Genomic DNA, 25,523 nt, shown 5'->3' on the forward strand with positions numbered 1-25,523 from the left:
TGAAACTGGAGTAAAACAGAAACACATCGCTTCTCAGCCTTTTGGCTAAGATCAAGTGTAAAACAGAATGACTGCTCTCATGACGTTTTAGTTGGGGAGGGAGGGAGAGACTTCACATAACATATAATTTCAAACAATAACAAGTGCTGTGATATGAGGGATAGGTTTCTGTGCACCCCAATTACATTAGCACTTGGGCAGCTCCATGGAGCCAAGGATGAAAGCAGAGGACATGACCCTTAGGGCTGGCAGTTCCAGCTGAAGGACAGTATGGGCAAAGGCTCTGAACCTGGAAGGAAAGTAGGTTTTGGAGGAGCCAAAGGGGCCAGTGTGACTGGAGTGCGGAAACAGGAAAAGCACCGTGGAGGGTGGGGCAGGGCCAGACAAGACAGGGTCTTGAGGGTGACTTATGTGTTTTGACTCTTTTCAATAACAATTGGAAATTGTCAGTGATTATCGAGCAAGGAGTTGAACTGATCAGGTTTATATTTTGAAAGGGAGGGATTGTTCTTGGATCAGAGAGGGTGGAAGAACAAGGTAGCATGACCCAGGTTTCTAAGCTTGGATGCATGGGAGAATGAGGTGTCATCAGGATGGGCAGGCATGTCTGGAGAACGAGCTGATGTTAAAGGAGAAGGTGACTCCAGTTGAGATGCACCAGGATTTCCCAGGCTACTTGGAAAACTAGCAGTGGTGGATATACGCTGAATTTTTTTTTTTTTTTTTTTTTTGAGGGTCTTGTTCTAACACCCAGGCTGGAATAAGCTATGATTGTGGCACAATCATAGCTTACTATAATATCCAACTCCTGGGCCTGGGTTATCCTTCGACCTCAGCCTCCTGAGTAGCTGGGACTACAGGCACATACCTGGCTAATTTTTAATTTTTTTGTAGAGACAGGTTTCACTGTGTTGTCCAGGCTGGTCTTGAACTCCTGGGCTCGAGTGATCCTCCTGTCTCAGCCTCCCGAAGTGCTTGAATTACAGGTGTGAGCCACTGCACCCAGTCAGGCTGATCCTATGCATGCGATTTAGAGTTCACCACACTTTTTCTCATCAAGTTGTGTTATTTCACAACAGTCTTGTGAAATAGACAATACATTACCATTTGTTTTGTACGGACGAAGAAACAAATGTTCAAAGAGATGCAGTGATTAACCCCCAAATTACAGTTAGAATGTCCTCATTTTTGTATGTCTACTTAATCCCCACTCTCATGGTAACTTTGACATATTTAAAACAAATTCATCACTACTCCCAGGCCTTCTCCTTTAGAAGAGAATTCTAATTTCTGGTGAGAAACTAAGACTAGAACTTTAGGACACATCCCACATGTTTCCAAAATGCAATTCAGGTTTGCACAGTAAAGACTAACGATTTCTGAATTTCCCCTATAATTAATTTTAACTCTAATATCTAAAAGTATATTGTAATGTCTTTAAAATTGCATTGTATACACAAGGCCGAACATCTATTATAAAAAAAAAAATCTTCAAGCAGTTTTTACTAAAGTTAGTGACCCTAATCCTTATCTGAGTAACTCTGGGGGGATTTAAAGAATAATCAGTCTTCCAGGATTTTAAATAATATTCAAGGCAAATCAGCTATAGATTTATGAAAATAAAGCTGTCTTGTTAGATTTGTAGTAAATTTCCACATGAAAGATCATTGCTAGAGTCCAGATGCTGTGACTCATGCCTATAATCCCTGCACTTTGGGAGGTCAAAGCAGATGGATAACTTGAGGCCAGGAGTTCAAGACCAGCCTGGGCAACATGGTAAAACCTTGCCTCTACAAAAAACACAAAAATCAGTCAGGCATGGTGGCATGCACCTGTAGTCCCAGCAACTTGGGAGGCTGAGGTGGGAGATCACTTAAGCAAGGCAGGCGGATGTTGCAGTGAGCTATGATCATGCCACTCTACTATAGCCTGGGTGACAGAGTAAGACCCTGTCTAAAAAATAAAAAGAGATAATCACTAGAAACTATGCCCTGTTTTCTAATAAGATACTCTAGACCTGAATCAGAATGCACTTCTTACCAGTCTGATCTAAAATCTCCTGAGGGCTATGGAGAATGAGTGAAAATTAAATACAACCCAGATAATGACGTGTATTCAGCATTGTAGAAGCTCTTGTGGAGGAGTCAGTTTCTTCTAGGAGGTAGTGCTTCCAGTTAACAGTGACCCTTTTTATTTGTACTAATTTATCAGTTGCTGCCAGAAGAAGTCCAAATAATGGAAGAATGTCAGGGTTGCGGTTGGGCATGAGAGTGTTCAGTCTTATGCACGTCAGGGTAGACTGGATTTCTCCATTTGTGTCAGTAGTGTTTTCTCAGCTCTGCTCTGATTATCTCAGGGAAGGATGGATTTAAAGCAAACATATAGTCAGACTCCCCTTTGAGCTTATGTACAACTTGGGGCAAATCCTACAGTTACTTCTTCATTATCCTTTCCTGGTATTTTGACTAGGATGAAATCAGATTAGTAGAATGCCGAGGCCAGCCTCAAGGGAAGAAAGCAACACGTGGTAAGAGGATAGCCGGGAGCCTGGATGTTATTTGGTGAAATAGGCAGGTTTGCCTTAGTGCTGGTCATTGGGACAATAGTGGTTAGATATAGGTAGCCCTGTACACACGTTTGGAAAGAATTATATCCACGATGTTACTTCATCCTCACAACTGTAGGAGATGTGAAAACAGGTTGTTTTGTTTTGTTTTTTTGAGACAGAGTCTTGCTCTGTTGCCAGGCTGGAGTGCAGTGAGGCTATCTCGGCTCACTGCAACTTCTGCCTACCAGGTTCAAGCAGTTCTCTTGTCTCAGCCTCCCGAGTAGCTGGGATTACAGGCACCTGCCACCACATCCAGCTAATTATTGTATTTTTAGTAGAGATGGGGTTTCACCATGTGGGCCAGGATGGTCCCTGTCTCTTGACCTTGCGATCCACCCGCCTCGGCCTTTCAAAGTGCTGGGATTACGGGTGTAAGCCACTGCACCCGGCCAGGTATTTTTATTTCTCTTCCGAGTGGAGGATCAAATCAGTGGTTTGATTCACAGGTGGAGCTGGGTCCTCTACCTTATTCAGGTTCCTCTTATTATCTGCCCAGGGAAGGTAATTGTGTCTGTATCTTAATAATCACACTGCTGGGATTAGAGTTGTTGGGCTTTTCCCCTCTGCTAGCAGTGATACTTTAAACCAGATGTTCTTAGCTTTAAATTAAACAAAAAAGCTTTTTCTATAAGAAAACATGGAGAAAGAAAAAGAGGGAGTTGGGGAGTCCTGGAGAAACAGACAGGATTAAATCTACCTTCCCAGACACTTTGAGCCACTCTGATTTACCTCGATGGTATTTTCCCAGAGCTGAGCTCTAGCATGCTGCTTCTGTCTCTGTGTGCCTTGGATTTTTAGAGCAGCTTCTCTGCCCTGCACTATGAGAGGGTTGCATCTATGCTGCTGGGTTTGTTACCTGTGCTAGCTGTGCAAATCTCTGGAGTCTCTGTTTTCCCATCTCTCAAAACTGGGAATTAAAACCAGGCATGGTTGTTCATGTTTGCAATCCCAGCACTTTGGGAAGGAAAGGCAGGTGGATTACTTGAGCCCAGGATTTTGAGACCAGTCCTGGCAACATAGCAAGACACTGTCTCTACAAAAATAAAAAATTAGCAGGACATGGTGGTGCACACCCTTAGTCCCAGCTACTCCAGTGGTCAAGGAGGGAGGATTGCTTGAGCCTGGAAAGTTGAGGCTTTGGTGAGCTGTGGTCACACCATTGCACTCTAGCCTTGGTGACAGAGGGAGACCCTGTCTCAAGCAAACAAAAACTGAATTAAAAAAAAAAAACTTGCCTTGTTTATCTCATGGGTTTCTTGGTTAAAAAAAAAATGATACGAGATAATATATTTGAAAATTCTTTAAAAACTGCAAATCCCAGGACAAATCTAAAGAGTTACTCTAACTAGGAGCACCAGACATTGTCCCTCCCCTGTGTGACCATCTCCTACCCAGGGGCTGCACACTTCAGTGCCCAGCATTGTTGGGCTGGTTTGGCTGCATCAGTCATTCTCAGCAAATATCCATCAAGGATATTTGTGTAATGATAGGCAATACGGCGCCACGAGGGAGGCATAAAACAAGGTTTTCATCTTTCCGGAGTTTTAACCCTGAAAAGAGCAGCAGTGGGTGCTCCATAGGGAGGATTTAATCACGTTCCAGGAGGGCAGTGGCCTGTTCCACTGGTTTGTGGAAGGCATGGATGGAGGGGGTGGCAGAGAAAGGCAGACAGGCCTGGGGGAAAGGACTCTGCAGTCCTGGCCAGTGCAATATCAGTGGTAAGAAAGTGCAAAGCCTCGTGCGTCGGGAAGGGAAAATGCAGAACAGTCTGTTAGGGGTAAAGTGCTTTGGCCGGGACGCAGAAAGGTAAGTTTGAGTAGATGCTGAGAGGACACCTTATGGAAGAAGAGTCAGGCTTGCTCCATGTATTGGTTTTCTTCATGGCTTAGCCCAGTACCCATGTGTTATCTCCCAGCTCCTCAGGTGGGAAGTCTGACATGGCAGGACTGGGTTCTTGGATTAGGGGTTTATGAGGACTATGAGGCTGAAATCAAGATGTCAGCCATGATGGTCTCTTATCTGGAGGCCCCGGAGAAGAATCCGCTTCCAGGTATATTCATGTTGTTGGCCAAATGAACCAGTGGAAGGCCCTGATTCCTTGCCGGGCATCAATCAGGGGCCAATCTTTGTATCTGGAGCTGCCTGCGTTCCTCATGCTTTCCAAGTGTCCCCTCAAACAATGGCAAATTGAGTCCTTCTCCTGCTTAGAAGCTCTCTCTGACTAACTCTTCTGCTGTCTCTCTCTGACTCCAGCCGGAGAAAGTTCTCTGCTTTTGAAGAGCACCTGTGATTAGATTGGGCCCACAGTTAATCCTGGATAATCTCATTTTAAGGTCCATAGCTGGTAATTAACGTCTGAGGAGTTCCTTTTGCTGGGTGACATATTTTCAAGTTCCAGATTAGGGTGTGGGTATCTTTTTCTTTTTCTTTTTTTTTGAGATGGAGTGTCTGTCATCCAGGCTGGAGTGCAATGGCGTGATCTTGGCTCACTGCAACCTCTGCCTCCTGGGTTGGAGCAATTCTCCCGCCTCAGCCTCCCAAGTAGCTGGGGTTATGGGTGTGTGCCACCACACCTGGCTAATTTTTGTATTTTTAGTAGAAATGGGGTTTCACCATGTTGGCCAGGCTGGTTTTGAACTCCTGACCTCAGGTGATCCATCCACCCTGGACTCCCAAGCTACTGTGCCTGGCCTAGGGTGTGGGCATCTTTTAAGGCCATGACACCTATCACAGCCCTGTAGGCTGTGGGGTACAGGCCTGCCACTCCTTATCTAATTCATCAGGGCCCAGAAGTCTTTCAGATTGGAACTTTTTTCAGATCCCTTTTTTTCTTAAATGGAGTCTTCCTCTGTCACCCAGCCAGGAATGCAGTGGCATGATCTTGGCTCACTGCAACCTCTGCCTCCCAGGTTCAAACAATTGTCCTGCCTCGGCCTCTGAAGTAGCTGGGATTACAGGCATATGCCACCAGGCCCAGCTAATTTTTTGTATTTTTAGTAGAGACGGGGTTTCACCATGTTGGCCATGATGATCTCGATTTCCTGACCTTGTGACCTGCCCACCTCGGCCTCCCAAAGTGCTGCAATTACAGGCGTAAGCCACCATGCCTGGGCTTTTTTCAGATTTTTATCAAAGAAATGCTGTGTATGTGCTATGTAATATATAATGCCTCCCAGCAAGGTCTGGGGCAACACCTGGTAAACAAATGTTATAAATACTGTAAATAGCCTCATGTCAGTTCAAGTGAGGAATCTCCCTCATATGAGTTATATATTTTCAGGGTTTTTTAGATTTTAGAATTGTCAATAAGGGATGGTGGGCCTTCAGTCCATTTTTGAGCTATGATAATATAATGAGAGCAAGTAGTCAGAAGAACTGGATTTTCATTTTGACTTTGTCTCTGCAGAGCTTTTGTTTTTTTAATCTATAAAAAGAGAGAGACTTTAAAATTGTTTAGTGACCAGAGAGCCCACATACAGGTACTTCCTATGTGGCCTTGGGACAGACATCACTAATCAATTGCAGCACTCTCTCCTGAAGAGCCAGGACACGACCTCACATCCTTGTTAACAAAGGGCTGCAGGCAGCCAAATGGAGTCCTAGGAGTTACTGGTACAGGTGGACTCTGTTGGCTGAGATGATTTCTCAGAAGTTTCACTCTAGCTCCAAACATGCAGATCTTAAACCAACACCTGATGCCTGTATGACAGGAAGAGGATTTTTTCCTATCACTACTGGCTGTTAAGGAGGGTTACCATACAGTTTCAATGAATAAGCCACACCAGAAGGTCTAGACTTTTGTATTTGAGCAGCAGTTAGGCAGGAGTGTGATACGCAAACCCAGTGGTACGTGGCGAGGTCAACTCAATTTCATTTCTATAAGTAAGACACAAATGATGTATTCTTCAGTCAAGTGGCATTCCCATTCTGAGCTGCTTTTCACTACAGCCCTTCACTCTAAGACTTCAAATGTGTCTTTTGGTCCACTTGAGTAACAGCTAATCTTCTCACCTACAAAAATGTAGAGAGCTGTACCTTCCTGCCATTCAGCACTTTCTGCAGTTTTAACCAGTACACCAAACTGCTCAATCTGTAGGTTTGCAGTTTGGATATGATTTTATACCAATGTAACCCAAGTTATATCTTCATTAGTAAATGTCTTCCTTCAAGGAAATCCCTTGCAGAACAATGAAAGACTTGCCCCAGTTCTAAGAGTGAAGAATTTCTGCTTCACCCTTAGAGCCATGAGAAGCAAATCTTGGGAATCTGAGAATTGTTTGATGCCTGCTACAGCATTTGGAAAACGTGAGGTCCAGTCTCAGAATATCTTTCTACACATGCATGACAATCTTTACAAAAGATTTTCTAAGGATACATTTTTGTTGGTTTAAAATTTTTATTATACAAAATATCCAAGAGTAAGATTGCCTGATTAAGTAGCAGGTGCCTGGAAACCATACCACCAATACAGTAGAAGATCTCTACTCAGGGAATGGAAGTTTCAGTCCTTGCAGGCAGCTCCCAGACTTCGGGCAGTATCATATATGGCAGGAGTCCCTATCCCCAGGCTACCATTGATCTGTGATCTGTTAGGAACCGGGCCGCATGGCAGGAGGTGAGCAGCAGGCAAGCGAGCGAGCATTACTCCCTGGGCCCTGCCTCCTGTCAGATCAGCAGCGGCATTAGATTCTCATAGGAACATGAAGGCTATTGTGAACTGTGCATGTGAAGGATCTAGGTTGCATGCTCCTTATGAGAATCTAATGCCTGATGATCTGTCACTGCCTCCCATTACCCTCAGATGAGACTGTCAAGCTGAAGGAAAACAAGCCACTAATTCTGCATTATGAATTATGATAATAATAATAATAATAATAGTAATAAAGTACACAATAAATGTAATGCACTGGAATCATCCCAAAGCCATCCATCCAGTGCCCCCTATCTGTGGAAAAATTGTCTTCCACAAAATCAGTCCCCAGTGCCAAAAAGGTGGGGGACTGCTGCTGTAAGGGATCAATTTCCTCCGTAGATGTTAAATTTAGCAACACTGTCCCTTTACAAGGGAGGCTAATAAAATGTATAAATAGGAGAAGGCAGCTTGCCCAGTATTGTCTGGTGGAAGCAGCAATTGACTCCTGAAGTCCTTCAATTACAGGATGCTGTTCTCTCACCCCCACCCCCCACCCTCTGGCAAGTATGTAGAGCAATGAAATATGCTGTTCTCATCAGAGGCCCAGGTTTGGTCCTTCACATTCTTCAGATGAAGAGTTGAAGGCAAAAGAAGGCCAGCTGGCTGGTTTTTCCAAGCTGAGGAGGAGGCTGAGGCAACATCTAGATTAAAACTAAGTATATGGTTTTTATTCTGCAAAGCTGTTGCCTTCTGTAAAATAGCTGGCTTGTCCTTATTTTTTTGGCAGCGGTGATGCCGCTGAGGAACCTCTGAAGTGCTGCTCTGCTTAATACTGAGTCAGTGTTGTGGTTCTTTGTGGATCACAGAGAACACACAGGGTTACTAGGTGCATACACCAAACTGGAGGTGCTGGGGAATTGCTGGGTTTCTGTGTCCTCCTGCCACGTTTTGAGACATGTAGGTTCAGGACAGATGCCATTCCCAGGCAAAGATGAACATGATGGGGAGTTAATGAGACTCAGAGAAAAAGACAGTGGCATGTTGTGTGAACAGACTCACCCTACCTAGGGGAGTCTAGGTATGAACTGTGAGTCCCCTGCGCTGAAAAGACCCTGAGGGACCCTCTATGTGGACAGCCATCTGAATGCAGTGATGTCCCCCACCCCACTCAGAGCAGTTCTGAGTGTGGTTGGGAGAATGGCAGACTCTGCCAACTCAAAGATAAGCCCCTTTGTGTTTCTCTGCTTATGTGTAATTTGTAGGCTTGGAACTCATCAATCAGTACCGACTGTCCTTGCCCCGAAAGGGACCTTGAATAAAACTGTATCTGCTCACTTTTAGATTTTATCTCCAGAGAATTCTTCATTATTTTTACAGAAATGGCCTTCAGAGCGGGCTACACTGCAAAACAGGAGATTAAAAAAAAAATTAGAGCCAAACATCTGGGATTCAAAGCATTATGCACACCAGAAAGAAGAAGACCTTGTAGCTGGCAGATTAAAACGCCTTGAGCAAAAGTCTTCCCCATGATATATTCTTTAACCAAGTGGAGTTACAGATGAGCCTTCTTGCCTCTCCACCCCCTTCACACAGGCACACACACACCACACATTGCATACATACATGCTCACACAACACACATATGCATGCTTCCCACACTGCCCCAAGACTCTGATAACTGCTTTTAAATCTGTCATTTTTCTATAATAACCAATGATCATAAAAACACACCATTAAAATATACATTTTCATTGTAAACTTGACACTAAAATTGTGATGGTTTTCAGTTATTTTTTTTTTTTTTTTATTTTTATTTTTTTTTTTTGAGACGGAGTTTCGCTCTTGATACCCAGGCTGGAGTGCAATGGCGCGATCTCGGCTCACCGCAACCTCCGCCTCCTGGGTTCAGGCAATTCTCCTGCCTCAGCCTCCTGAGTAGCTGGGATTACAGGCACGCGCCACCGTGCCCAGCTAATTTTTTGTATTAGTAGAGACGGGGTTTCACTATGTTGACCAGGATGGTCTCGATCTCTTGACCTCGTGATCCACCCGCCTCGGCCTCCCAAAGTGCTGGGATTACAGGCTTGAGCCACCGCGCCCGGCCCAGTTATTTGTGTGTGTGTGTGTGTGTGTGTGTGTGTGTGTGTGTGTGTGTATTTTTATAAACAGGATCTTGCTGTGTCACCCAGGCTGGAGTGCAGTGGAGCAATTATGACTCACTACAGCCTCAGACTCCTGGGCTCAGCTGATCCTCCTGCCTCAGCTTCCCAAGAAGCTGGGACTACAGATGCATGCTCCCATGCCAAGCTAATATTTTTATTCCTTGTAGAGACAGGAGTCTTACTGTATTGCCCAGGCTGGTCTTGAACTTCTGGCCTCAAGTGATCCTCTTGCCCCTCCCTCCCAAAGTACTGGGATTACATTCACTTATATTTTTCAGTGTTATTTTGTATCTCATAGTGTTATGTTTCCGTTAGTAAAGAACAGTTAAGTAGCAACCTGTAAAATGATTTAAGACATAATGCTAAACTTCCACTTAGATTTTCCTTCTTCCTAACTTTCTTTCAAATCAAAGTTAAGATTGCTGTCCGCTCTAAAATGATCAGTTCTCTAAAACTGAACTTCAGTGGTTTCCCTTTATAAAGGAGAGATTCAGGAGAAGAGTTAGTGAGATCAGACCACATCTTTGAAAGAATAGAAAAGATTCCCTGTCTCGGCTATTGTGAATAATTCTGTTATGTACATGGGAGTACAGATATCTCTTAGACAATGAAATGCTATTCAACTATAAAAAGAAAGAAGAAAAAATAATGATAAAATAATAAAAAGAAGGAAATACTGTCATTTGTCACAACACGAATGAACCTGAAGGATATTATTTTAAGTAAAATAAGTCAGATACAGAAAGACAAATGCCACATCTCACTTGTACATGGAATCCAAAATAGTCAAACTCATAGAAATAGAGTAAAATGTTGATTACCGGGGTCTGGTGGAGGGATAGGGAGGTTGAAGAGATGTTGATTAAAGGGTTCAAAATGTCAGTTAGATAGAAGGAATACGGTCTGGAGATCTACTGTGCAGAATGACTGTAGTAAACAATAATTATTATATACTTGAAAATTGCAGAGAGAGTAAATTTTAAATGTTTTCATCACAAAAAGTATTTGAGACAATAGATTTATTGATTAGCTGTATTATTCATTCCACATGTATGTGTAGACATATATATATGAAAGAAGAAAAGTAAATATAATAAAAAAGAGAAAGAATAGAAAAGAATATGATGAATTGTTTCTAGGATTCTTATTCATCTCAAAGTGTTGTTGCACAGCAACAAAATCTTTGGGTTTTCTCTCTCAGGCTTGAGGTTAAGGGTGAAAAGCAATATTAGCAGCATAACAGTTTAAGGTGATTTAAGCGGAGGTGGGTACTGAGCTTGGTGAGTAGGCTGGGTTGAGAAGCCTGTACCCCACCCCAGCATAGATACCTTGTGCCTGGGGTTAGTGGAATCAGTGTGGCATCGCCTGGTTCCTGGCTGCAGACAGCCATATTGCCAGTCTCTGGGAGGCAAGGGGGTTCAAACCTTAGAGAGAACATGCACTTCTAAAACACAAGCTAGAATTTTGAGGATTGAATTGGATATAGAGACAAAAGAGGAATAATCCTATTCCAGGCCAGCAACCGTTTGCCTTGATGTATGTACCATTCTAGTATACATGAAGGAGACATTTTAATATAACTTTTGTGAGCGATAAAGCATTGGACGCACTACGTAAAAACAGATAGGGAATTAATTGTGCATATCTTATTAATTCAAGATTGGAGCCCTAATCAGAGGGCGACACAATTACCCAAGTAGTTTCTACATAACTGTAATAGAATTTCATGGTAGGTAATTTGTAGAATAAAATTTTATATAAGATGGAATCACAAAATGTTAGCAATTTAAAATTCACTTAAGCTGTTGTGCCTTTTAAAAGCAAACAAATAATCAAATTTTCTTAAAAAGCTTAATATAAATTAAAGGAGAGAAAAACAGATTTCTAGTCTTAAGGGTTTACTCAACTTAATTTTGCTACCAACTTCATAATGTCCAACTGCATTGCAGGAGGTATTTGCCTTGATTCACTTATTGATTTCATTAAAAGTAGAATGCTGCAATCCTGAGTTGGAAGATGTGTTGACCACTTCAACATGAGTTGTGTAACTTATCTGGGGCTAAGTTTCCCAGTTTGTAAAATGAAGGTTAAAGTAGCTACATGTTATTGAGTTAATGTGAGAATCAAATAATATACATAAAAATGTTTTGTAAAGCATTATTGTTTTCTATTATTACTGTTATTATTATTTTAGAATATTGTTTTACATTATTATTATTATTGTTGTCATTTTTTGAGACAGAGTCTCACTCTGTGGCCGAGGCTGGAGTGCAGTGGCATGATCTTGGCTCACTGCAGTCTCCACCTCCTGGGTTAAAGGGACTCTCCTGCCTCAGCCTCCTGAGTAGTTGGGATTACAGGTGGCCACTACCGCACCCCCTCCCCCAACTAACTTTTGTATTTTTAGTATAGATGGGACTTTACCATGTTGGCATGGCTGGTCTCGAACTCCTGACCTCAAGTGACCTGCACACCTTGGCCTCCCAACGTGCTGGGATTACAGGCATGAGCCGCTGCGCCAGCCTATTATTTTTCTATTATTATTTGTAGTTAAATTCTACGTTCCATTTCGTTGGGACTTCCTGCATCAATCATGATTTTTAAATCATGTTTTTAAGACTCTTTGAATATTTTCTAGACAACCCTTTATGATTTTATGCTTATACTTTATATTTCACAATTCCTTTATTTCTCTGGCTTGTTTTTGCTTCTTCATGGATCCTATATCATGCATCTCCCTGGGTGAGAATGTAATAGTGGCCTTTGAAACTCTATACCATGTGAAATGCTTTGCCCCAGCAACCCACACCAGCTCTGTGTCACTGCATTTTCTGAAGTTGTTACTGGCCGATTCTGTTGTTTGTATGTTGCTTGATGGCGTTTTAGGGGATGGTGCAACAGGAGTGAGCTATCGTTTATCTAACATGACTGATGTTCTGTGCTCTAACATACTCAAAATAAACTCAGACACCAAAGACAATGTTTTTAGCTGTTCTTTTTTGTTTTGTTTTTGAGACAGGGTCTTACTCTGTCTCCCAGGCTGAAATGCAGTGGTGAGATAATGGCTCACTGCAGGCTTGACCTCCCCAGGCTCAGGTGATCCTCCCACCTTAGCCTCCGGAGTAGCTGGGACTACAGGTGTGCACCACCATGCCCAGCTAACCTTTGTATTTCCTGCAGACACAGGGTTTCACCATGTTGTGCAGGATGCTCTCAAACTCCTGGGTACAAATGATCTTCCTGACTTGGCCTCACAAAGTGCTGGGATTACAGGTCTGAGCCACCACCTGAGCCATCAATGTTTATTGAAAGATATGCCATAAAATTACACATCATATTAGAGTCTGCTGTACTTTCAAGTTAGGGTATTCAGTAGTCTCTGTGCACAGATTTTGCTAGGAACAATATTAGAGTAATAAGGAAAAGATTTGCTAGGTTCTCCATTGTCCTAATTCGTGATGTCAGTAAAATCACTATAAGGAGTTTGTATCATATTTTTAGCAATAAAATATATTGTCCCGCTTTTCATCTTGTTAGTCTACTTGGCCTTAGGAAACTCTCTCCTAGCTCTATTATTATTCTTTATAAATTTATTGAAGCAGAGTTTCATTATTCTGTCTCTCCCATTATTTTGGAAGCAAAGAGCCAAATCCCAGCATGCTCAAAAAGTTAATATTATAGTCATCATTGGGAAATTGCCTTTTTGTTTAAAGTGACTAGAAAGAGGACGGTCTGATTATTTCAATGACCTGGTTGGCAAAATGGGTGAGTTATAGACCATTGATTCTGAAAGTATTTGAATTCAATCTATCTTGATGAATAGTGAAACTAGATTGAATATTTTTTAATGATTTAGAATGTATCTCATGAATTAATTGTGCATTCATTCATTCACCAAATAAATATGAAGCCTACTGGCTGGGTGCAGTGGCTTACATCTGTAATCCCAGCATTTTGGGAGGCCAAGGTGGGTAGATCACTTGAGGCCAGGGGTTTGAAACCAGCCTTGCCAACATGCTGAAATCCTATGTCTACTAAAAATACAAAAATTAGCTGGGTGTGGTAGTGTGTGCCTGTAATCCCAGGTATTCTGGAGGCTAAGACAGGAGAATTGCTTGAACCCGGGAGGCAGAAGTTGCAGTGAGTCAAGACTGTGCCAATGCACTCCAGTTTGGGTAACAGAGTGAGATTATGTCAAGAAACAAAAACAAACATTTATGAAGCCTATTAAGTGCCAGTCTGAGTTCTGTTTGCTGTAGATGGCTTTTGCTGGCATGCTCTTTGCTCTCATTGAGGTTATTACTCTGTCACTCTATTCAGGAATATGGGTTTAAAAGGTGTAAGAAAACAGGATGAGTTAATGCTTGGTAGTTTCTTTTCAAAAATAAACTCTTGATTTTATGCTATTAATTCTTCATTTAAATATTTACCATAAAAATTGAGTCCTGATAATGTTCTGTTTGTTGGAGCTTTCTAGTTTATTTGGAATTAAGGGCACTTGGCATTTGTTTGACTGCACAATCTTACTTTTATTATTATATTTTGAGATGGAGTCTCACTCTGTTGCAGAGGCTAGAGTGCGGTAGTGTGATCTCAGCTCACTGCAACCTCTGCCTCCCAGGTTCAAGTGATTCTTCTGCCTCAGCCTTCCAAGTAGCTGGGATTACAGATAGCCACCATCATTTTTTGCATTTTTGTAGAGACGGGGTTTCACCATATTGGCCGGGCTGGTCTTGAACTCCTGACCTCAGGTAATCTGCTCGCCTCAGCCTCCCAAAGTGCTGGGATTACAGGTCTCAGCCACCGCACCTAACCTATAACCCTATTTTAAACAAAGGAAAGTTAGAAGCCAGAATGAACTGTTTCCCAAACCAGTTTAAAAAGTGAACATAATTGGAATAATTCTTCTCATATGACATAGATTCTGGGGGAAGCATATTTTGTAACCATGTAATACTGGTGTTGTCAGCAGCATCTTTTTGTAACCCAGTTGCTTATGTAGATTTCAACTCCCATACTTCTAAGTGTAACTGTAGTTATTATTTTTTATACTATCTTTTGGTCAATCAAATGGGCTATACCCCCAGATCTATTTGGGATCTTCACTGATTAGAGATGGTTATTCTGGCTGGATGTCTGCAGGAAGTCCACTAGCTTCTGATGTTATTAGCTTTCAATTTTTCTTTTTTCGAAGCTTTTGCATAAATATTCATGGCAGTTTTTATGTTTAAATAGAGCAGATACAAAGCAGATAAGATTGCTTTAACTCTGCTCATAGAGCTCCAGCAGCTGTAAGAATTTCTGTAATGTAGCAGATGGATGATGACCGCAGTGACTGTTACTCGAAAGAGCATACATATGTTCTCTTTGGGAGACCATGGGGAATGAGCAAGCTTCAGACATGAAGATGACACGGGCTTGGGTCCCTGTCCTCCTACCTGTTAACAGGTCAACTTAGGCCAGGTGTGGTGGCTTACACCTATAATCTCAGCACTTTGGGAGGTGGAGGCGGGAGAATCACTTGAGCTTAGGAGTTTGAAACCAGCCTGGGCAATACAGTGAGACCTTGTCTCTACTAAAATTAGTGCACACTTGTAGTCCTAGCTACTTTGGGGGACTGAAGTGGGAAGATCACTTGAGCCCAGGAAGTCAAGGCTGCAGTGAGCGCTGATCATGCCACTAACTCCAGCTTGGGCAACAGAGTGAGACTCTGTCTCAAGAACAAAAAGACAACTATCAATAAAACAGGTCACCTTACCTCTTTGGTAAAGGGGTAAGGCCTATTTTGACACCTAATATAAGGTCAAATGATGTATTAGACTTCAAAGTGCTTTATAAGCAAAAATTATATAGGTAGGAGGGTCATTTTCTTCCCTTTTTTGGTATAGAGATAACTAAAGAGTATATTTCCTGGATCATAGCAGCATATGGAAGCTTCACAGAGGGCATGGTACCCTCTTTGAAAAGTCTCTTCATCCTGCCCCTAGGAGTGCTTCAGAGAGGCAGTGGTATTGCTGAGGTATTCCCCTCTGATACTGTCATCATAAGTCATCACTTTTGAGCCTATTAATCTAGCTGTTTTGTTAAATAAAGGAAATATCTGTTGGATCCCACTATTTTCGGTCTATTATTTTCTGCTTGGCATGTATTTGTAGAACATGTAAGCATATCTAAATGAGCCTGCTTTCTGCAAGTCTTAAGTTTTTCATGTTATTTTAACACTTTAGAATAATAGCAAAATCTTGGTTTACCTTGAAAAGTAGAATTTTTATAAATGTGGTTCTTCGTATGTGTGAATAGCTTTAGAGCTTACAATACATTTTAGACACGTTGAATAGAAGTGTTTAAATAGAAGGATTCATCTCCGGAGTGGTGGTTAAACTAATCATTTTTTTTTTTTTTTTGAGATGGAATCTCATTGTCACCCAGGCTGGAGTGCAGTGGCATGATCTTGGCTTTCTATAACCTCTGCCTCCCAGGTTCAAATGATTTTCTTGTCTCAGCCTCCTGAGTAGCTGGGATCATAGGAACATACCACCGCATACCACCATGCCAGCTAATTTTTGTATTTTTAGTAGAGACAGCTTTCACCATGTTGGCCAGGCTGGTTTCAAACTCCTGACCTCAGGTGATCCACCTCACTTGGCCTCTCAAAGTGCTGGCATTATAGGCATGAACCACCATGTGCCAGCCTAATAAGTTTTTATGCTAAAATTCTTCTACTCAAGAACAAGATTGTGAGTTTTGGTACACTAAAGACAAAACCTAAAATTTATTATTTTTTATATATTTTTTATTTTTTGAGATAGTCTTGCTCTGTCGCTAGGCTGGAGTAGTAGCACAATCTCCACTCACTGCAACCTGTGCTTCTTGGGTTCAAGCAATTCTCCTACCTCAGCCTTTCAAGTAGCTGGGACTATAGGCACGAGCCACCAGGCCCAGCTAAGTTTTGTATTTTTAGTAGAGACAGGGTTTCACCATGTTGGCCAGGATGGTCTTGATCTCTTGACTCCATGATCAGCCTGCCTCAGCCTCCCAAAGTGCTGGGATTACAGGCATGAGCACTGTACCCAGTCAAAACCTAAAATTTCAAAGAAAAGAAAGATCATCAACTCCAACTACCATGAGTGGTTGGTGTTGGCGGCCAGTGTAGTGGCATCGCTTCCATGCACACTGTCTGAGGCACGTGTCTGTGCTTATTATATTAAGATCATTCATAACTGCATCAGATTGACAGATGCAAAAGCAGTGAACATGCTGAAAGTACTAGTAAGAAAAGGCATACAATGATGATAGAAAAAAATGTGAAATAATTTAAAGAAAGCAAGTGGTAAAAAAAACATTGTTCATGTGTACATGAGATGAACTGTTCGGTTGAAGGAATAACTGAGGGATGGTGTATGTTCAGGCAATATGTTTAAAGCATTGTACCCATGCAGATAACAGTAACTGGCAAGAGACTGAGGGGAAACTAACAAAATAGACACTTTTGAATACATGGGTTAGAGGATAACCATGAGACGCCTGTTAGCCTTATGCTAATTCAGGAAATAACTAAGAGTGTGTTTAAAAGCTCAATGACTAAGAGCAGCAAAAGTGCTGCTCATAAAACCTTGGTCCAGAACTCCAGTTTCACAGGTCCAAATCTGTCTGATTCTGGAATGGCTGCTCTGCATCTTTTCTATTTAGATGTAGAGCAGCGAAATATCCTTTAATAATATTAAAATGAGCACATGATAAGTAGCACTTGTGAAACCTGCAGGATTCATTAGTTTGCCAAGTGATAAGCATAACATATTTGAAACTCAATATCCTCAATACTTGAGGGAGTATTAAGAAAGAAGGATTACCTGCCTCCTAATTTTCAAATGTAAGACATGGATCCTTTTTGCAAAATGATGCCCTAAAGATCTTATATCATCAAAGAGAGTGGGCCTGTTTTTAAAGCTCTCATTTTTGGTGGTGGAAATACACTCAGAGACTTTCAAAGTCATCTTGGACTTTTGAGCAGACACACTTATATGAAACCTGTGGGAACAGTTCTGTCCTGTTCACAAATAGAGGAACTAGTTACTGTTCTAATTTTAGTTGCAGAGCAGCAAAGCAGCCTTTTATAATATTAAAAAGAGAAAAAATGAGAATATGGTTAAGTAGCAGTTGTGAAACCTACAGGATTCATTAGTTTGCCAAGTAATAAGTGTAAGCAATCTGTTGACCTACATCTCATTTTCTTATCACTGCAATGTCAACATAGTGGAAAAAGCATAAACTCTGGCACAAACCAGCTGTCTGGTCCTGAACAAGCTACATAACTCATCGGAGATTTGGTTTCCTCATTTGAAAATTGGTCATTATGTTGCCCATCCATCAGAGGTGTTGAGTGGAGCAAAAATAATACTTACTGAGACACTAACATGGTGTGGGTCATAATAGGCCTTTAATATTCATTAGTGGTCATTAGTGGAATTAGCATTAAGCTCACTGCCTATGATTAATTATAAAACCTCAGCAGAGAGTTTGAAACATGCCACCAGCAACTGATAGGCTAAACTTTTGAAACAAATAGACTCCAAATGCCATGGCCAAAAATACAATAGAAGTTCATTTATTTGTCTCATGGCAGTCCAGAATAAGTGTTCTAGTTCAGGAGGGCTCTGCTCCACACAGTCATTCAGGGACTTAGGCTTTTGGTGGCTCTGCTTTCATTAGTAGTAGCACTATTGCTGTCACCATTCCAGCCCAAAGGAAGGTAGAAGTGGCCTGGAGAAGTGTGTGAAGGAGGTTTTAAATGGGCCTGGAGAGAAATGGCAAATGCCAGTTGTCACCTGCATTATGTTGAGATATCTGCTAGGGCATCTGGAAATTCAGTATAGTGGGATAACCTTGTGCCAGCTACTGTGATAAAAGGGCATAACTGAGAAAGCCACTGGTTTATTACATGGCATAGTAATGATCCTCTGTGCTCCTTCTGAATGGTGGCACCAAACTTTTGCTGAAATTTTGCTGATAATTTCTGATCTATGCCAAAATGAAGAACTCAGCACAAGGTAATTACGTTGTGGTAATGTGAGCTGTGGGTAGGTATATCATCTGGCTACTCAGGGCATGTGACTACCTATGTTGGGACTCAGCTTAGGCTCTGCACTCCAGCCAGGGACTGATGGGGGCCTGTGTCTTAAGAAGAAACCATTGTGATTTGCTGATGTACTTGCAATGCCAGAGGGTTGGCCTGTGGCAGACAGGAATGACACCAGGGAATCTAGGCAATGAATCTGAGAACCCCACTGGGGAAGATGCCTCATGGAAAATCTATGTAGAGCAGAAGAAACAGAGATACTGGGAGATAAGGGCAGGAAGAGAGAAGTGTGCCAGGCAGGGAAGCTGAGCAGGGCTCCCAGGCACCAAACTGGTGCTCCAGGCATGTCTGCAAGGCATTATATAGTTAAATCTGGAGACTAAGGCATTTCTTTGGCCTGCACTAAAGTAGGGAATGCAGAGATTAAGCGAGAAGAGAATTTAAATAGGGGGTAATGTTGATGTCTAGAAGTGATCCCGGGACTCTCCAGGGCCAACTAGATGGGAACAAGACACACCGAACTACCAGCTCCCGGCTCTTGGCCAACAATCCTTTCTAAGTCCTACTGAGTGGGGTTAGTGAGGATTTACACGCCTCTTGCTGTAGTCAGGATCGGCCCAGAACTCAGGTGCCAGTGGGAGCCTTGGGTGATCAAGCTGTGGGGTTGGGGACAGCATTAGGGAATGCTGAAATCAGGGAAACATGGACAGATTATCATATGAAACTGCTCTGCAGCTCAAATGCCATAAATGTGTTTCGTTTAATTTTTAGTCACCCTCCAGTTCGTCAAGAAATATTCAACAAATGTTGGCAGATTCTATCAATCGTATGAAGGCATATGGATTTCACCAGGTAAAAGACTTCCCTTCTGTCTTGCGGGGGCTGTGTACCTAGGCATTTCCACTAATGTTTCACAGATTAGTTAATGAATCTTGTGCAGAAATGAAATTAAGCAGCAGAAGGGGAAATCTGTCCTAAAAGCTGCAAACACAGTTGTTTGTCTTTACCCGTTTATCTGGAGTTCGGAAAGTCTTGAATGTCATGGAAAGATCAGATGCTAAGATGTATCAGCTAAACTCCTCCCGGAAGATCTAACACAGAGGCGGCATCCCAGGCTGCTGCAGATATGGAGGGAAGACTGATTTCAGACAGTGATAAATGGAGCATTAAACTTGGCAGAAAGAGTGAATTCAGATCGAATTACTTCTGTGCTCATTGTTTTTGAACCTATCCCTTGAGGGTGAGCAGCTGCTGTGTCCCCCACATCCACCATGCCTGGAACCCCTTCTGGCACTCAGGCCTCTCTCACGTCTGTCCAGATGTGACATTCTTTCTCCAGGCCAAGCCCTGCTTCCTCCATCGTGCGAGCTTGCTATCATGTCATAAATTGCTCAAAATAAATGAGGCATATAGACTGGCACTTGGAAGGTGTAGTAGGATTTGACCTACAGAGAATCTGAAAAAGCAGCATAAGATGTGAGACTGTGAAGAGATAGTTTCTGAGATCGGGCTGTGGTGGAGGTTCCCCTGGGGACCTGTGTTCCTGTGGACCATGTCATGGATTCCATGACTCCTCTGCAGGGACATAGGTCCTTTTTGAGGCTTCAAGAAATCAGGATGAAGTTGTGGAACTGTAGTCCTGTATGCATACTGCTGATATAATACATGCTTCTTTCTAAAACAGCAGCAATAGGGATCTAAAGGACATTTTCATTAATTCTGCTTAGATCTCAATATGTCATTTTAAATGGTGAGAGCTGAGGAATTCAAAAGATCGTATATTCATCCCAGCAACATTTATTGAGTGTCTACTACATGCTAGGCACTGTTATGGGAGTTGGAGAAAAAAATTGATAAAATTCCCATCCTCAGGGAGCTTATATTCTTCATGGGAGAGAGAGATGATGAACATAGCTATGAGAACAGGTGATTGTAAGCTCTGCAGAGGAAAGTAAAACAGTATGAGGGAACTGAGGAATGCTGGGAGGATGGGAACTGGGATGGGACACGTGGTCAGAGAAGGCCACTTGGGGAAGGCAGTATTGGAGCAGAGACCTGAAGGAATGAGCAAAGGAGCAATGTGGATATCTAAGCCATGTGGATGTCTGTTCCAGGCAGAGGGAACAGCAAGTCAAAGACACAGAGGCAGGACCTCACATGGCATGGGCAGGGAAAGGCTGATATTTCAAGGGAATGAATGAGCCACCTTGCTAAGCTTCTCTTTAGAACAAAGGTCATAAAATAGAGGCATTCTGCTTTGGGGGAGGTTGTGAGGCTCCGATGAAGGAATTGGTGGAGGGGTACTCTAAGGGCTTCCATCAACAGGCTGGAAAAGAGGCTTTCTGTATGAGTCCAGTGGCTTTCTGTATGAGTCCAGCAGCTTTCTGTATGGATCTAGCAGCTTTCTGTATGGGCCCAGCATGGCCTTGTTTTCTGATCCTGTTAGCTGAGCACATTTTCACAGCTCACATCACACATCTAGGTCTCCATACCTTTCACCCTGGGCATCTGGACTAGTGTCCAGCCTCGGCCCCTCTGCCCCTCCACTCCAAGCCTTCACCTGGATTTCCCCATGCCTAGCTCACAGTCCTGAGTCCTGGACCAACATGCTTCCAGCAAAACACTGCTGAAGAGGAAATGATGGTCTTCTTAATAGAGAAAGTAAACCATTACAGATTTTACTAAAAGTAAAATTCTTTGAGAGACTCAGGACAAGTTCCTTAAGTTTTCTAGCTTTCTTGAATAAATATGGTGGTCAGGGCCAGATCTCATCTGCTGTTACTCTGTGAAACTCATTAATTTTTCTTCTTTTTCACTGTGTCTATACATAATTACCTGTAGATTTAAGGAGTAGATTTATCAAATATAGCACTCTTAGATATTTGAGTAACATCAACCAAATACTACATCTGTTATTATTTTTTCTTAAGTTGACTCATGTTCTAAACTTCTTGCTTATCCCCAGTAACAATATCCGAGATGATTATAGTTTGATGTTTTCATTATGTTTCCTAATCATTTAAAAATAAACACGGATGCATGTGGAAGGATGAACAAAGCTCCACTTTTAAGTTTTTTCTGTTTAAGCTTAGAAATTGCTAGCAGCACTTTTATGTATCTTGGGCTTGCAAACAGCTTCAATCAAAGGATGGCAAATTTTAACAGTCTTTTCAAACATCAGAGCTGTCATTTGGATTTGAAAATGGTGGCAAACAAAAGGAGCTTAGCTGTAGGCAGGAAAACAACATTAAGGAAAAAAATGAAAACAGTAAATGCACAAAAATTTAGTTACATCTACAGTGAAGCACAATTTATGAATGATCATTACATGGACTGTGAATTATGACTGCCCACAAGTTCCATAATATTAAGGTTTATATTTTTAAGTTGTGGTTACATAACTTAACAGCAAGGAAGCCTTTCTATTTCTATAGGAAAGCACAAAAGAAAAAAACCTGTCACTTGTAATAGAGAGGGGGAGCCCAGCAGCCCTTCCTGGCCCTTTCAGTTTGTTTTATTACTTAGCTAACCAAGGCTTTTATTAGTTCACCGCATTGTAAATTCAGTCTTCTTGTGAGCACTCAGAAGGTTATGTCCAAATAAAGTACCTTTCAGGTCTAAGTGATTTGGTTTGTTCATTTCTCTTGAGTTTAAAATGATTTCCCATGCCAGAAAATAGTAACTTAAAAATGGTTAAGGCAGTAAATTTTGTTTTGTGGAATTTTACCACAATTTTTCAAAAAACCGAATTCTCCTTCTAAAGGAATATTCACATTTCTTTTTTTATATATTTTCCCTTCTCAAAAGAGGCCTAAAAAAAACTATTTTTCTTTTTTTTCTTAAACAAAAAAATACATATTCTGGCCAGGTGTGGTGGCTCACACCTGTAATCCCAGCACTTTGGGAGTCTGATGCAGTGGATCACTTGAGGTCAGGAGTTCCAGACTAGCCTGGCCGACATGGTGACATCCCATCTCTTCAAAAAATGCAAAAATTAGCCAAGTGTGGTGGCGTGTGCTTGTAATCCCAGCTACTCAGGAGGCTGAGGCAGGAAAATTGCTTGAACCTGGGAGGTGGAGGTTGCAGTGAGCCGAGATCGTGCCACTGCCCTCTAGCCTGGGCAATGGAGTGAGACTCCATTTAAAAATATATATATATATATATATATATTTCTTTTGAACCACCTCAAATCATGTAGTACGTACCACATTTTTGGACACATGATCCAAGGGCAGGGACAGATGCAGCTGAGATTGCTCTGGGAATGCGCATTTCTTCTGTGGAGCCTGTTAGCTGCTATAAGGTAGGTTGATGCTGGTTCTGTGAAATAGTGTACTTACATCCTTCAGGGAGTCAATTTGAAGCAGCTAAGTACTGTGTCTGAGGAAAAATAATATTTTTTCTTACTATATGTTATATGCTGTGCCAGGCACTTCTCAAGTTATCTAATCCTCAATATAGCCCTATAAATTTTCTCATCTTACTTATGGAGAAACAGCCTGAGAGAGGTTCAGTTGTTAGCCCTGGAGTTACACAGCTAGCTAGCAATGTTCACTCCAGCTTCAGGTCTTACTGACTCTGAAGTCCACACTTAATCCTCCCTAGTGGGCCAGAGAGTTCAATAGAAATCAGGTATGCTGGGTACCCCCCCGCCCCGTCCTTCAGGAAACTGCTGGATTTTGTCAAGGTTTGTTTCTGTTTTTTTGTTTTGTTTGTTTTAAACAGAAGAAAGAATCCATGAAGAAAAAACAAGATGAAGAAATAAATGAAATAGACGAAGAGAGAACGAAGCAGATTTGCAAGAGCTGGAAAGAAGACTCTGAATGGCAGGCATCTCGTGAGTACCCAGAGGTCTCTGTAGCAGCTTCCAGGTTCTCAGCTGATTCTCTCACTTAACAACGTGATCAATCTAGAAAGCACTTAATGTGGGTTGTTGAGAGATACCCACAGTAAGTTACCACTCAAATGTTATTACTAACTTATTACTCATATGCTTACAAGCTACTTTTGAACAGCAGACTGGTTCTCCATTCATTTCTGTATCACCAAAAGTATGATGTAATTTTTCAAATAGCATGATGTATAGCTATGGAAAATATGTTTTGGAAGAGTGTTTAATGATCTTAGACTGTGTTTGTTTACATTTCATTCACTTGGAGAAGAAAAAACACCATGAAATAGAATGAAAATCTCCGCTATTTAGAAATGTCTAAGTATCTGAAGGAAAAAAATTGGAAGATTATTATAATAACATGTAAACACTAGTTTTCTTGAAGAGGTGAGAGTCAAGATTATTTATTTGAAAGTTTTTCTTATAATTTAGTATTGTGTTTGGATTTTTTCCCCTAAATTTTTGATAGTGAATACATTTTAACTTTGTAATACGAAGCACACAGGAGTACCAGGCCAGATGTGTTAGCATCCTGCTCCTGCCTATGATCCAGCCCTGACTCCTTTTTGAGTTAGCAGAGCCAGTGAGAATACTTATAGGAGAAGAAGCAGCCCATGGCAGAGCAGAGGATGCTTCAAAATGCTAGAAGAATTAGGTTTGAGAAAGAAGTAGTGTTTCAGTCTGACTCAGAGAAGTCTGAACTGCTAGATCATCCTGAGGCAGCTTGAGGAAGAGCGCAGGTGTGGCTGCATTTGCAGAATGTTGCGATCCTAAATTGATCAGCAATCCCATTACAGCCAATGCCATTTAAATGACAACTTCTGTGAAATAAAAATATTTGCAAGATCCAGTGGCCTCTTTGTACTATGCAGTGAAATCTCAGGATAAGGGAATATTTTGGGTATCTCTTTGAAGTCAAACATAACAGGATTTGACCAATAATACCTGAAGTGTAAATATACTCAATAAAAATTACTTTTTCATTCCGCATTAGAGTCTCATTGCTACAACAAAAAACTCTGTTTTACAAAGTAGTCATGTGCTGTATAATGATGTTTTGGCCAATGATGGGTCGTATATATTTTTTAGGCCGGGTGCTGTGGCTCACTCCTGTAATTTCAGCCTTTTGGGAGGCCAAGCTGGGTGGATCACTTGAGGTCGCAAGTTTCAGACCAGCCTAGCCAACTTGGTGAAGCCCCATCTCTACTAAAAATACAAAAATTAGCTGGGTGTGGTGGGGCACACCTGTAGTCTGAGCTACTCAGGAGGCTGAGACAGGAAAATCGCTTGAACCTGGGAGGTAGAGGTTGCAGTGAGCCGTGATCATACTACTGTGCTTCAGCCTGGGCAACAGATCGAGATTCAGTCTCAAAAAAAAAAAAAAAAAAGATGCAAAATAATACATTGCATATATTTTTTAAATAAAGACATTTTTAATACATATTATAAATGTAGTATAGCCTAAGTATGAAGTGTTTATGAAGTCTACATTAGTGTGTAGTAATGTCCTAGGCCTTAGCATTCATTGAGCACTCACTCACTGACTCAACCCAGAGCACCTTCCAGTCCCGGTAAGTACCCTATATAGATGCACCACTTGTTTGTCCTCTATACCTTTGCTATGTTGGGGGTAGTTTTTTTATTTTTTATTTTTTGAAACTGAGTTTCCACTCTTGTTGCTCAGGCTGGAGTGCAATGGCGTGATCTTGGCTCACTGCAACCTCTGCCTCCTGGTTTCAAGTAATTCTCCTGCCTTAGCCTCCCGAGTAGCTGGAATTAGAGGCGACTGCTACCATGCCCGGCTAACTTTTTGTATTTTTAGTAGAGTCAGGTTTTTGCCATGTTCACCAGGCTGGTCTCAAACTCCTGACCTCTGGTGATCCATGTGCTTTGACTTCCCAAAGTGCTGGGATTACAGGCATGAGCCACCGTGCCCAGCCTTATGTTGGGGGTGTTTAGATACACAAATACTATTGGGTTACATTCGCCTCATGATGCATTTCTCAAACATGTTCCTGTCATTAAGTGATGAGTGACTATAATATTAAAAGGCAGGCTTGGGGTACTTCTTCGTGTTCTAATGTGTTCTACAATTATCTGTGGTTAAGCATCTCTTTAATTTTTTGTCTGTTGGGCTCATTCTCATTCTGTCA

General features: G+C 41.7%; 1 protein-coding gene and 1 long non-coding RNA gene across 3 annotated transcripts in view; one reads left to right on the top strand and one right to left on the bottom strand.

Annotated features, from left to right (window-relative positions):
- The window catches only part of SH2D4A (SH2 domain containing 4A), an 81,967-nt gene that overhangs the window by 27,222 nt on the left and 29,222 nt on the right, over nucleotides 1–25,523 (top strand). Inside the window, exons 5-6 of one of the 2 annotated variants that reach the window (XM_012435254.2) lie at nucleotides 19,251–19,331; nucleotides 23,205–23,316. In XM_012435254.2, coding sequence (XP_012290677.2) covers nucleotides 19,251–19,331; nucleotides 23,205–23,316 — 193 coding nt within the window. The remainder of the gene's footprint in view (nucleotides 1–19,250; nucleotides 19,332–23,204; nucleotides 23,317–25,523) is intronic. The other variant, XM_012435257.2, reaches the window with a different exon arrangement.
- Nucleotides 8,385–25,523, bottom strand: part of LOC105705385 (uncharacterized) — a 52,016-nt gene continuing 34,877 nt past the window's right edge. The window contains exon 5 of the long non-coding RNA XR_010339643.1: nucleotides 8,385–8,642. This is a non-coding gene — a long non-coding RNA (uncharacterized LOC105705385). The remainder of the gene's footprint in view (nucleotides 8,643–25,523) is intronic.

The sequence above is a fragment of the Aotus nancymaae genome, unplaced genomic scaffold (genome assembly GCF_030222135.1).
Source record: "Aotus nancymaae isolate 86718 unplaced genomic scaffold, 86718_ANA_hifiasm-v0.15.2.pri h1tg000079l, whole genome shotgun sequence".
Classification (NCBI taxonomy): Eukaryota; Metazoa; Chordata; class Mammalia; order Primates; family Aotidae; genus Aotus; species Aotus nancymaae.